The 15,068-nt window shown below is 39.5% G+C and overlaps 1 protein-coding gene across 3 annotated transcripts in view; it reads right to left on the minus strand.

Moving 5' to 3' along the window:
• Nucleotides 1-15,068, minus strand: part of USP25 (ubiquitin specific peptidase 25) — a 95,449-nt gene that overhangs the window by 38,332 nt on the left and 42,049 nt on the right. For all 3 annotated transcript variants that reach the window (XM_075433721.1, XM_075433707.1, XM_075433715.1), the window contains exon 6: nt 3,917-4,003. In XM_075433721.1, coding sequence (XP_075289836.1) covers nt 3,917-4,003 — 87 coding nt within the window. The remainder of the gene's footprint in view (nt 1-3,916; nt 4,004-15,068) is intronic.

Raw genomic sequence — 15,068 nt, forward strand, 5'->3', positions numbered from 1 at the left:
ACTATTTCACACGCTCAAACAGCAGACTTGTTTAGTCACTCCTATGTTAATGTGATATGCATAGAACTTTTTGTACATAAAGTCTGTTTTACTACAGCTTCAAAAGCTGTGTTGTGAATTGCAATATATTCTGCATAACACCTAAAAAACACTTCTTGTGTAAATTCCCAAGTTTTACTTGCCCTTCTAGTCCACCTTCCAAAACACCTGCCAGTTACAAACAATGTTCACACTAAAGGCTGAAGATCTCATCAAATGCCACACTAATTCAGCATTAAATCACCATAATTAAAAAAAAAAAATCAGTCTCCTATTTGCATATTTAAAGTATCTTATAACAACATAACAGGGAAACATTGTGAAAGTATTTTTTTTCTTATTATTTTCATAAAGTGATCTATTAGAAATGAATAGAATTTCAAGTTTTAGATACTGATATATTTTATCAAGATGCTTCAAGACCATTCATAATTCATATGCATAAAATAGGTGATTGACCACAGAGTACTCTAGATCTCAACTTCCTTTTGTTAAATCTGAAGTACATAGGCAGTAAGTATTACTGCATTACTTACCCAAATTTACACCACCAATTTGACTGAGTTTTAAGCATACTTGCAGCTTTAGGGTTCACAACTGGCTACTGCTGTCAGCAGGATTACTCACAACACATATCTCTGTAAAGCCTATGAAAGTTCCCTAAAACTAGAAAAATCCTTGTTGTTTTTTGAGAAAGCTCGATTTAATGCATCAGGCATGATCCTTGACCAGATTACATGGGCATTACCACAACAAACAGTGATACTGACAAAACAAAGCCTAAAAATCTTCATAAGAACATGAGCCAGTCCCCAAGACAACATATACAGTTCCACAAAAGACCTGCATGTTAAACAAAAGAACTAATAAAGTAACCACAGCACAGCATACAGCTCTCCATTTTAAAGCATACTCTAGGTGCAACAACACAAAAAATATTATTAAAATCAATTTTCAAATAAAAACTGTATGGAAAGTTCATAATCTAAAACATTCTATATTTTATCACCTACCCTGCCTGCATAAATAATTTTTTAATACACCGATGTTGAGGCAATTTATGATTAAGAAATGCTTCTAAAGCAATCTACATGTTTAATACATAGAAAACATTCATTACTGTCAATCAGTATGCCAGGACACAGGCATAACGATAATGTTGAAACAGGGGGAAGGATGTGCTAATTTAAGCATAGAAACCCACTTGCTCTGATAATAAAATGTTTCCTGAAGATATCGTCGAGGCCAAATATGTAGCTGTCCTCATCGCGTACAGCAAAAAATAAATCTGTTCATATGACAGCAAGAGGTAAGAGAACTGGGAGACCAAAGAGGCTGCAATAACTATAGAGAACCGTATTTGTTCTACAGAACAAAGCTGAGGAACACACCAAGGAAGAAAAATAAATTTCAAATGAGAAAGAACAAAAACAGATTGGAGATGTTAAGTGTATGCCTTTACAACCCAGAAAAACAAAGTCCAATTAGCTGAGGCAAACAGGGTGAGGTGGTTGTTTGTTCTGGGTGCTTTTTAAAGTCAAAATTTATACCAATGACTTTTGGATAAAAAATTTTACATGAAAAATTATTAATAGCATTTGGATTTAATATATTGATAGGAAAGAACAAAAATATCCCACTATGCAAGACTCCCTGAAGTACAACCACATGCTTTAATTCTAAATCAAGAGAGTGCCATTACCCTAGCATTAAATTCTACTTCCCACCAACTGAAAGAACAACAGGATGTAAACCAAAGTCTTGAAAACGTGGGATTATTAAAACTTGGTCTTTATTAGCAAGGAAATTTGATCCTAGGGAACGTCAGTCACATACAGTACTTAACAGTAGGTTAAAAATAAAAACCAAAACAAACCTAAGTCAAGATAGTTTTAAAACAATCAAGCAGATGGAAGTAAATTCTAGGGCTTTTTTTTCTGTTGTCAACTGCTAGCTTGTATTACAACTGTAAAATCAATTTGCCTCTACTTGCCTTCACCTTGTAAAGAAATAAAAGCACCATATTTGGGGACGTGCATGCTTGCTTCTTCTACTTGTCTAAGTTCCAGCTAGCGAAGCAATCTCTTTTCCTAAACTCTCCCCAAAACATATTTCAACTTTAAGACATTCCTTTTTCAGCTGTAGATAAGACAGATGAGTACACCAATTAATAATGTTCTTTCTTTCTGGAATTTAAATTAAGAAAGGAAAGGACACAAACTACTGCCAGAGATTCTTAGTAGCAGGCTTGCAGAAAGCAAGGTTTCTGAACAAATCCATACACTTGCATGGTGTCACACCATTGCACACAGCCTTAATATTGCCTGTCATGGTCAAATAGCACTTTGGAATTGCTAAAGGCATTCAGCTGCTAGTGTCCACACTCGCGCAAGACATTTTTCAAAGACAACATCTTGTTATTATCTCTTTCATACCACCTCTTAGATGCCAACTGCTTTTTACACCCTGAAAAATGAAGGTAAAGAACTCTGAGTAGTGGAGGATATTAATAAAACATATTATATGATGAATAATGAAATACCAGGCAGAAAGTCAATATAAAAATCAAAAAATAAATATTTCAACACTACTCTTTGGTAAGAAAGACAGGGTAAAGTCATGCTTTAACAAACTACGCTGTCCCATCACCCTCAATACTACCCATGTTGTATTTGTACACCATCTCATGACCTAATGCAAACATTTTTCCTAAAAAAAACCAAAATAAAACATCCACAAAAAAAAAAAAATCAAAAAGACAACTTGATCTTTGAACGGGGCAAGGGCAGCAGGGGAGAAATTGTACAGTTCTGACTGAACATGCAGTTTCCCTTTTATGGTACATACCTAGAGGTTTAGAAAAGGGACACCATCTTCTCTCTGTCTATTTTCTTTTGCCTTTTGAATTGCAGCTCTTACTTTTGCTAGTGAACATGACAGTCAAGCCTGAAATGCCAAACAACTAAGAACAGGCCAACAACACAATCCCTTTTTAAAATCCAAAAGAAAGGGGCAAAAGAAAATTGTCTAATTTCTGGATATGCAAAAATTCAGTGCTCTGTAAGCCCTTGCTAAAAATCAGGGCATCGAGTGCCTTCATGCTTCATACAGCCACTTATTCCCATTTCTTCCTTTCTATTTCGTAACACAGAAACCAAGGTGCCCCCATTTATCTCTCCTCAGAGGGCATCCATGAAGGAAGAAAAATTGGTCTGTTTTGTCCCTCAGACCGTGACCATTGCCCCTCGCTAGTCTGAGGTCACAAAAACCTTAGCCAAGTCCTCCCCCTTCCCCCGATCCCATATGAGTACCAGAATAAACATGGGAACATTTATGCTCACAATCACTTTGTGAAAAGGCCAGAAGAGACAAGATAATAATTGAAAGCTTAATCTCAGATCATGAATTACAAGTGATTAACATCCCCCCAAAATAATGAAGTGTCCAGGTCAATGCTAACAACTCTGCTGGCAAAGCTACACAGATCAAGAACATGCAGGTAACCAAAAAGCATGCCTGTAGCAGCACAGTGTGAGGGAGCTAGAATAAAATACCTTTGCTAACACAAGCTATGTTCACATTGGAAATGCTCAACCACTAAAACAGCAGTGCCACTACAGCTGTATCAGCAAAGCCCCTCCACCGAACCTGGTCTGAACAGCAGTACGCCGAGCAAACTCTGCCTCTCTCAACACCCTGCCCCATACTCTACTGCAAGGCTAACGTATTTTATGCAAGATTTGTAACAGGAAGCTCAGAGAAATGTTAATTGGCATCTTTAAAGTCCATTCTACTTTCAGCTAGAGAACAGTGCAAAATTCAGTTACAAGACAAATGCCCTTATCAGCTATCAGGGGAAGTTAGCTTCTAGTTTTACCTTTTGGTTTCGGGGCAAGTCTTGAGCATTTGCAGGAGGATTGAAATTCAAAACTAGCCTTCGAAACTCCAGTAGGTTAAATAATGACTGAAAAGGAAAAAAAAAAAAATTAAGACACATTTAAGCATTTCTGTAAACAATACAAAATTCTCCCAAATGTGCCTCAGCAAACTAAATGAAGTATCAAACACATGAAATGCTAAAGTTTCATTGCAGATGCTGCATTATTTCACTAACCTTTGCTAAACATTTTCAACAGAAGTCAATTATTTTTGCCTAGAAAACAGCATAATCAAAAAAGCTTCTTTACAGTTAATCACACAAATGGAACAATAACTTTAGATGATCAGTGAATTAGTTTTTACAATAAAAACTTTACTAATTTTATAACTGTCAGTTTTCAAATAAAAATTAAAGCCTATTTAGCCATGCAAAACTCATCTTGTAGCCCCTCCATCAGGTACTTCCTCCGTGCAGAGAGTACATCTTTGTATATGTAACTTAAATCCACTTGCAGTTATCTGTACTTTTTGCATTCTGTTCACTCCCCCTATTATTATAGGATCTGGAGGACGAACATCAGAGTATGGAAACTGGATTATTCATCTTTGCAGGTAAGGAAATGATAACATTCTCATTTTATGGACAATAAGACATGAAAACAGGTGTCTAGAGGCACATCCACAAAGAATCCCACAGTGTAACACAGAGCCTAGAGCCAATAGAGTACAAGAACAAGATGACTGCAGGTTGCAAAAATAAAAAGTCCAAAGCGGTGGCTGAGAACTGAAGTCCTCAACATTTGTGTAACAGCATCGTTGCTTTTCTGTACAGGCAGAAAACACTTTAGAGTTCACTTTTTTACCACAGACTAGCATTTTGATGAAGAAAGGGTGGCAGGAAAGGTCTAAAAGTATTTTAGAGAGAAGCACAGGAAAGATTTGCCCTCCTATTCATCCCCTTTGGTTTTACAATCTGTAATTAACTTTCCCCCCTCCCCTCCAATCACATATTGCTATTTCTTTTGAAAAGGCAGAGCTTGCCTACTCCAGCAATAGACTTTGATCCCGCAAACTTGTTCTACACAGATAAAAGCTTAAGTCACAGACCACGGCAGGTTTAATAGGATTTCAACCCCACAGTGCCAAGAAAATGAAACTGAAATTGTGAAGAGGCACTATATTTATTCTAATAATTTGCAACAGGTTGGAAGTAAACAAAGATGAGTTTGTGAAAAGTTGCAATGTTCCCGACTCTCCTCGTGAAAGAGCCTGTACCGAGTTTAACCTCTTCCCATATCCCACAGCATACAGCATCTCCAGCAAAACAAAAAGGCTAAAGTTGTCTTTCCTACCATTTTTAGATTTAAAAATAAAATAATTAAAAAAAAAAATCAAATACATCAACCAAAAAAAGACCTTTCTGACCTTGCTAAATCAACACAGACAACTGAGTAGTCAAGCTGGTTTTTTTCCCCGTTTTAATGTTCAAAACACAGGTTTCCCTTTTATCCGTCCTTGCTGAGAAGGGAGATTAAAACAGAGTCCTTTGTTTACTTACTCAAACCATAGAAAATGTTAATATTTAATTCAAGTGTCATTCTAGAAGTTGATACTAATTGAAGTTGTGTCTCATGATGTAACAGCATTCCATTGGTGGGCTCTCCATCAAGCAAAACATAGCAATGTCTTGCATACAAAATAAACCAGCTGCTGAAACATAGCATCCGAAGACTGACTTCTCTCCATGCTTAATCCAAGGGCCATCAACGTGCCAAGCAGCTGAGCTGGCCAATTTCATAACACAAACACAAATTAAGTACAGAAAACTGTACGAAAGTTTAGAATTTTTGCCTAGCATTCAATCCACAAGTTTTTCACAAAAACTGTATTTCTTTAATCCAGAACTCTAAACTGTGAACATATAACTCCATGTTTAACTAAGCTGAATGAACCTATTTCTGCAGGCTGCTGAGAATAATGAAGAGAATTGTCCAATACTCAAAATTTCTTATGCAAGCTATTTAGTTATTAAACTTTTCTCCAAAACAGCTTACGCTGTGAGTGGTTGTATTGAGACGCAGCAGAATGCTCACAATTCATCTACTGTCAACATCACTAATGCTAACAGGACAGTGTCATGTTGTGGCTTTTCTATACCGTGCTAACTCAACTTCAGGAAACTTCCATCTTCACAAAAAATGAAGATAGTTTCCCAGTGTAAGTGTAAACAAGCATACATACAATAAGTGTGCCTGAGACCAACCACTTTTTGTGGCCGAAGAATCTCAAGGAGGAACCTACGGTTTTCCTTGCAACCTTGGCGCAGCAGACACCTCCCATGGCCAACCACCCCAGTGCTTCAGAGTGGGGCTGGGCAAAACAACTCCCAGTTTGCCAAGCCACGTGTTCACTACACTTCCTACACCCACGGTAGGCAACATCAGAGAGCAGACACTGCTCTGCAGCCACCGAGAGACACAGCAGAGACTGTCCATGGCCCGAGGGCCACCCGCTGGCCCCAGGCCAAAGCGCTGGCCTTCCGAACGCACTGCACGGGGCAGCACTTCATCTCTCACCCACTTGGCTTCAGCTACGAAATGGTGCCTGGAGTCCCAGTGCAAGAAAACAACCTGGATTTAACAGGTGGATAAAGTGGCTATTTCATATCTACCGGCCATGATCAAATATTTTTATAGTTTACCAACGTAAACTATCCACAACATATGCATGCAAGAAAAATTGGGTTTTGTGGTTTTTTTGGGGGGTGGGGGGTGCATTTTCCAGTGTATTTAAGCCTATTTTAAAGCTGTTCTCTGGAAACTTAACCAAGCTAAGGCTAAGATAAATTGTATCAATCAAATTATCATGAAAATCAACAGATTTTTAGAATACCTGCTTCCTGTTATATCAGTTTGGGGGCTGAAAAAAGAGAGTAAAAGAAAATGAGAATAAACAACAATAACAAAAATCTAGGTAGAGCTGTAGCTTCAAGAGTATGACATACTAGAAACATTCACTTCTCTGAGTAATGTCAACCCAAACTATATAAAGTCCAAACGCAATTTCAGAATACCAGCTGCCATGGTTTCACCTAAAACACCCTGCTTATCCCTTTTCCCCCAATTAATGTCTAGGTTTATCAAACATAAGGACCTTGGCAAAGTTCAGGCTGCCTGAGTACAGGATTAATTCTTAACATTCGAGAACTGTGATGCTGCACTAATACTGCAAGAATATAAATTAGTCAGCATATTAAATCCATTAAAGCTTGGCATGTAATACAGATCACCAAGAGTCACCAGCAGAATCCTAAAATAGTAAAGTTACTGGCATCAGCAAAACCTGGAGAGTAGTAAAACAGTACTTCTGCATCTAGATAAAAGGCGACCTCTCAAGCTGCTGCACAGAGCTTTAGGCAGGCTCTCTCTGATGGATTCTTGCAAGTTCTGTAAGCACAGGGCACTAAAAACAGCAGTTTCACTGACAGATATATGAAAACCTTTTGGCTTTTTTGACTAGCAATTTTGTATTTGTTTACACTGTTGAGAACAAAAAAAGCAAAAAATTTTGCACAAGAACTTGGGAAATTTTAGTACTGATTGCCTTCACACAAGTTTACATGAAAACCCTAATGTCATAATACTATGAATACAGACATCTTCCCATTCAATTCACAAAGGTTAAGCTTGGAAGGAAAGAAGGACTTTCAAATTGTTCTGTGAAAACGCATATTAAAGCAATTCAGACTACTAATTCTAAACCAGTCAGCAACATGCCAAAAACAATTCTCATTTGGCAGATAATCATTTAGGATGCTGAAGTAGAATGAATACATTTGACCAGTGCTGTAATGGCTGCAGAAAACCTAAACTTCCCCTAAGGTGACAAGTACCTGGCAGGGGGGGAAAATCATGGTTGCCACTGAAGCTTAGCAAACAAAATAGGCCATACCTACTGGCAGATATCTGGTACACCACCGGCACATATTGAAATGCAGTCATCGTTCAGGTTTCTCTCGGAGCAGCCCCAAGAAAAGCTGTGCAATTTCCATTCTTGTGGCAGGCCAGCTTGTAGGCTCACTTTTACCAAAGTGAAGGGCATTAACAAGGCAAGGGCACCATGAGTAGTGTAGGTGTGCATAACGATACCTATGTGTCAGTAGCAAATACTGGCTAGGAATTCGTCCAAATTAGTGCCAAAGCTTGAGATTTAAGAGTAGAAAAATACAAAGACTAACTTGAATTTTGGCAAAGAATATCTAGGAAGGACTTAATCTGGCTAGTAACCAAAACCTAAATATATCTCCATAGTACAGCTTGAAAAGCAACTCTTCATCAAGGGGAAAGAAAAGTATGCATTCCTACAGAGTTCTTAAACATATTGCTTCAGGTACTGGCATTTAGCTCAAACATGCTCGTGTGTAAGTTGAAAGCTTATATATATGCATTAACGCATCGCAACACCCATTTGCCTCATTTAGTCATCTGGGGCCTTTTATGCATTTACAATTTTACATTTATTCAGATTTTAAAGCCGCAAAGCAGAGACCTTATCTATCTTCATTTTGTATAGCAAGCAGAGAGCAACCTTAAGGAATACATCATTACTGTTCTAAAAATAGAAAGAAAAAATATAGCTCTGCCTATGTCATTAAGTCTATTATTTGGAATAGTTTGCCTCTACCAACATGACCAATTAGACTTCTGCTCTCACTTCACTTTATAAACTGTGTTTGGTGGTTTACTGTATATAGTGCTAGTTTTAGTGGGGTAGACCAGCCTTTATTAGGGTTAACTTTTAATTCATGCCAACAATCTAAATCAAAGAAAACAGAGAACTCTACGGAATGTAAAAGCTCCCAACTGCACGCACTACCATATGTTCCTTCCGATCACACTCAGAACTTTAAATTTATCAGTTATCAATATTTGAACTGCTAAGGGTTCAAAACAAAAGTACCCCTAAATACTGCACTTAGGCTTATTGGTGACTTCATGGCTCCTGCACACCTCAAACTGAGTAGCAGTGTCCAACGAAGCTCCATATTGCCACAACATAAGTAACTTCACTGGCAACCAAGTCCACTTCTCTCCAACTTTCAAGTCTTTTGGACTCTATACTACTAATTTCGGAGAATCACTCCTCCCTCTTCTTTAGGGCCTTCCCCACTTCTTGTATTTTACTTCTCTATTTTACTGTTTTACCTTTTGGTTCACGTTCTTGAACATACTCTTCTCAGAACAAAGTCCATGAAGTGGCTGTTTGTTGCCGCTGTCCTGGCTGCTCTGCTCCTGTGTGTCAGTCCTTCCCACCCAGCACCTCCTTACAACTCACACTGGGGCAGGCACCTACTCCACTTGTGTATGCCTTATTTGTGTAAGTGCCAAATCCTGTTTTCAGAATAAAGACTAATGAGGGGCATTAAATGTGGTCCTCAGGCCTATATTTGAGCCTAAGCTTGCACTGCATAGCAGTAAAAGTCAGCAAGCATAGATACAAAAAGAATTCTTCCTATAATGCTTAAACTAAAAGGAAACCAGCTGCTATAAATAGTTTTAAAACATTTTACTTACAATGTAGAACATAATTACTGTAACAAGACTATAGAGAATTTTAAATATATTCTCTCTTAAGCACATAGTAGCCCTGTGTATTGTCTTCTACATTTTAGAGGAAAAAAATACACCTTAAGAAAATGAGGACATCACCCAAAACATATTCCTGATATTGCTACTTTCCGTACACGGAGAATTTGGCACAGTCAAATGCCTTCCTAAAAATCCTCACACTCTTTAGAAAATTGCATGTAAGGAAAAGGGAAGGAAAGAGAGGAAGACAGCTTCAAAGCTGGGACTTGAACAGGTTCCTGTTCCAACTTAATTGTGAAAGTATAGGAAAAGAAGTTTTTTCTCTCTCCCTCTCTGAAACAAAACTGCTACAGACAGATATGACACTATCTCGTGACTGAAATTCAGCAGAACAACTCCATATGTATAGAGGCAGCGGTCAGGAAAACATCCAGCACCTCCTAAGATGCAGTGAGATTCAATCCCAGACCTTAAAAGCTCTGGAAAGTATCGCAAAAAAGACCTTTTTACCTATAAACAAGTCAAGCAATCAGTATTCCAAACTGCTGAAAATCAAGGCACGAAATGCAGTTTTAAGCTGTCATGTTCTGCTTTTCCCAAAGGCTGAGGTGTACCATGGAAGAAGATGGAAAACAGCTTTCCTATTGCTTGATCTAGAAAGTCAAACTAACTTAATACCTCTAGCAGACTTGGGTTAAATCAACATTTTAAACAAACAGCTCACCATGGTATTACCAGCCTGCATTTAGAGAACATTTACTTGTTTATAGCAACAAACTCAGAACATTACTGCAATTCAGAAGACAGATAAGTATGATGAGATGTGTCCAGAAGAATTCACTTTATACTTGTGCCTTGGCATATACTAAAAAATGCCATTCAACCACTCTTCTATTATATGTCTAAAGCAAGAAAAAAAAAATCTATTAGGACATAAAATAACAGCCAACATTTCCTTACACGGTTACAGTTTCCAACTTCTTGCCTAAATGCACAACAACATGAAATAAGCTTGTGGTATAACTTTAAACAGCAGACCCAAGCAATGCAATGGCTTTATGCCCTTCTAAACCTAGTAACCACACACAGGATCACAACCTAACACTTATTCTGTACCCTTTATTTTAATTAAATGAAAAACTATTTATGAGTCAAAGCTAAAGCCATCCTCCATTAAAGCTTTCCAACCCTTCATGCAGAAATTTTGCAATATTATATTATACCACTAACTATAAGGTAAGAGTTTGAAAAATCACACAAGCAACCCGAGGGAGCTGGAGACCACAGAGAAGAACAAAAAAGCAGGAAAAGGAACTGTCAGCAAATATTGTAGGATGATTGAACTTGGAGGTAACAGAGCAGTCTTTACTCAACAGGGGAATTTCCAACATTATTATTCCTCTGCCCGTGAAACTCTACAGAACAGTTTGTATCACATTCCCCACACCCCAACCCTGCCCCAGGCTATTCCCCAGAGAAGATAGCGGAAAGAAAACATTCCATCAGTGACCATTTTAACTCTAATGGGGATCGCGCACCGGATGTTCCTCAGCATGCAACTTCCATTGCACGCCCAGGGAACCAAGAGAGTCATGTACAATCTACATGTATGCAACTCTTATTATGTAATACTAGGCTTTTTGGTATTAATGTACTACCAGATCATCCATCACAATCCTTTCCATTCAGCATGACAAACAGGAAAAACAAAACAATGCAACAGTTAGATACTTGTGGTAGGCTGCTTCAAAGACAGTAAAACAACAGCCAACCCACCAATTGGGAAGAAAATACTTGCTTGATTCTCACCCGTCATGCTGGCTAGCTTCTTCCCAGAACTAGCAGGTTAGGATCAAACAAGATCCTAATCCCACATATACTGACACCAGGAAAGCAAGAAGGCAAGCAAGTAAAATGCCAGAAGTCATGTTAGGGGCACCGATATAAAAGTTAAAGAGCAGCCATGGAGATTTATGCTTGTAAAATAGTAGCTTACTAATTCTTTCTATTACAAGTTCAAGAGGAGTTGGGAAAACCACTGAGGGTCGTTACTTGGCAGGTAAGGAAGAAGCGAGCATGCTTTAATACAGTTTTGTTTTGACATTTTCTTGGGGACTCAGTTTTAAATTCAAGTTGTCATCAAGTCAAAAGTCTTCAGCAGCAGGACAGATTTTTAAAGTTACACTGTGGAAAAAATTACTGTTCTTTCTAAAGCTGCTGAATGTAACTGTTGAAAGCAAAACTTTGGTTTGGACCTGTTTGAAGAAAGACTCCCCTTTTCCCCTACAGAACAGGATGACTTCCACACGTGCGTATTTCTCTCACACACAGATAAATACAGATTCAAAGTCAGTATTTCTAGCGATACTTGAAACTTGTTAGGGTTGGTGTCACTCACTGCAAACATATCTTAAGGAATTTCACGCTCTTAATGCATATATAACAAACCATTTGACTAAGACAGCTAATTGGTGGCTATAAAAAACAACATACATTGCACAAGGAAACTGTCAAAATGTCAAAAGCTTTCTTTTTCTTTAACAAGCACCTCTTAAATAGATTTTTCTTTCTTTGCCATTTAGTTTTAGATTACATTATACAATGTATCATTGTGACTGACAGTAGTTAACATTTAGATATTGTTGACCTATGTGATGTGTCAGGTTTCAACAGACTCCTAAAGAAAGCTTGAAAATACTTCTATACAGTCAATGCAACCCAAGGACTCCATCTGCCCTGTGGATAAATAAATATGGTATTAGCTAATGCTCTAAATTAACATGCATTAAATTTCCTGAGATGGTTGTTTGAAACATAAGTCTTCCTGGCTGGCAGACTATTAACGACCTAAATTTTCAACCAACTGAAGTTATAAATCTTTCAATGGTTTACTTGAATTACATTCTCTAGACCTCAGTACAGAAGCTTAACTAACTTTTAGGATCAAACCATTATAGTTCCAGATACCACAGATTTTCACATAATATGGGTGGTGACCAGAAGAACTAGCTAGCCCGCCTTATAACCCATTTTCAAGGTATAAAGTTGCACATCAGGTATAAATAACATGAGATCATAGGTCTAGCACAGGTTTTTACACTCCCTAGTCCCTGTTCTTATCTCTGTGGTTAATGAATTAAAATTCAAGTTTCTTTGAAAACACTTCTTTAAATATTTGCAGTTTCCCATGTACAAATAATTCTTTCACAGAAATGCATATACACATAAGATCAGTCATCCTGAGATTTGGGACTATTATGGAATGTGAAATCTGATTACACAAGAGAGAAGGTAAAATGCCAAGTCATATTAGCTCCACAAAGAGCTTTATGGAAATCACAGAATCACAGAATCACAGAATGGTAGGGGTTGGAAGGGACCTCTGTGGGTCATCTAGTCCAACCCTCCTGCCGAAGCAGGGTCACCTACAGCAGGCTGCACAGGACCTTGTCCAGGCGGGTCTTGAATATCTCCAGAGAAGGAGACTCCATAACCTCCCTGGGCAGCCTGTTCCAGCGCTCTGCCACCCTCAGAGGGAAGAAGTTCTTCCTCATGTTCAGACGGAACTTCCTGTGCCTCAGTTTGTGCCCATTGCCCCTTGTCCTGTCACTGGGCACCACTGAAAAGAGCTTGGCCCCATCCTCCTGACACCCACCCTTCAGATATTTATAAGCATTTATTAGGTCCCCTCGCAGCCTTCTCTTCTTCAGGCTGAACAAACCCAGCTCCCTCAGCCTCTCCTCGTAGGGGAGATGTTCCAGTCCCCTCATCATCCTTGTAGCCCTCCAGTAGCTCTTCATCTTTCTTGAACTGGGGAGCCCAGAACTGGACAGAGTACTCCAGATGAGGCCTCACTAGGGCAGTGTAGAGGGGGAGGAGAACCTCCCTCGACCTGCTGGCCACACTCTTCTTGATGCACCCCAGAATTCCATTGGCTTTCTTGGCAGCCAGGGCACACTGCTAGCTCATGGTTAACCTGTCGTCCACCAGGACACCCAGGTCCCTCTCCACAGAGCTGCTCTCCAGCAGGTCCACCCCAAGCCTGCTCTGGTGCATGAGGTTGTTCCTCCCCAGGTGCAGGACCCTGCATTTGCCTTTGTTGAACCTCATCAGGTTCCTCTCTGCCCAACTTTCCAGCCTATCCAGGTCACGCTGAATGGCAGCACGGCCTTCCGGTGTGTCCACCACACCTCCCAGTTTGGTGTCATCAGCAAACTTGCTGAGGGTACATTCTAACTCTTCATCCAGGTCGTTGATGAAGAAGTTAAACAAGACTGGGCCCAGTACTGACCCCTGAGGGACACCACTAGTTACCAGCCTCCAACTAGACTCAGCGCCACTGACGACAACCCTCTGAGTTCTGCCATTCAGCCAGTTCTCTATCCACTTCACCGACCACTCATCCAGCCCACACTTCCTCAGCTTCCCTAGGAGGATATCATGGGAGACTGTGTTGAAAGCCTTGCTGAAGTCAAGGTAGACAACATCCACGGCTCTCCCTTCGTCTACCCAGCCAGTCATGTCATCGTAGAAAGCTATCAGATTGGTCAGGCATGATTTCCCCTTGGTGAATCCATGCTGACTACTCCTGATAACCTTCTTTTCTTCCACTTGCTTGATGATGGCCTCCAGGATAAGCTGCTCCATCACCTTTCCAGGGATGGAGGTGAGGCTGACCGGCCTGTAGTTCCCTGGGTCCTCCTTCTTGCCCTTTTTGAAGATTGGAGTGACATTGGCCTTTCTCCAGTCCTCGGGCACCTCTCCTGTCCTCCAGGACCTCCTAAAGATGATGGAGAGTGGCTCAGCAATGACATCCGCCAGCTCTCTCAGCACTCGTGGGTGCATTCCATCGGGGCCCATGGATTTGTGGACATCCAGATCGCTTAAGCGATCCCTCACACAGTCCTCCTCGACCAAGGGAAATAAAATGTTTCTCTATATTAGCACCAAGACAATGTTTCCGCTATCAGAAAAAGAGCTACGCATGTGAAGGAATCAGGAAAGGAGCAGACATGAACAAAGGAAATATCAAAACATCTCAGGAAAACAGAAAATCCAAACACCTGCTAGATTACTAAATGCTGAAAGAAAGAAAACTTCAGTGGGAAGGGAGATGGCAGAACAAACGAAGAAGTCTTTCTGTTTCATAATCTATAGTGTTACCCAAGTACTACCTGCAGGTAAGTAAATCCTGCCTATAAAAAAAACCTCAAAACCAAAAATACAAAAAACACTCCACCACAACCAAACAAAAAAAAAATCTCACCCAAGACCAAGAAGTCAAAAAGAACATGAATAACAGCAATCCAATTTATGTAGTCTACTGTGATTTCAAGGTAATTTCTGAAGACGTCATTCAACAAAAGCTTTTAACTAAGCCTTGATGAGTGAAGATGGAAGGTCCAGGCACAACAAATGAGCAATCAAAAAGAAAAAGAGGGCAGAAGCAAGTTATCTGTTCCAGCCTGAAGGTAGGTTACTGCAAATTCATGAAGTCTGTGCTAGTAAGCAAAATTCAGAAGCGATCTAGAAAAGAAAGTGAGCGGCAAGATGACCAAGTTT

The sequence above is a fragment of the Opisthocomus hoazin genome, chromosome 1 (genome assembly GCF_030867145.1).
Source record: "Opisthocomus hoazin isolate bOpiHoa1 chromosome 1, bOpiHoa1.hap1, whole genome shotgun sequence".
NCBI lineage: Eukaryota > Metazoa > Chordata > Aves > Opisthocomiformes > Opisthocomidae > Opisthocomus > Opisthocomus hoazin.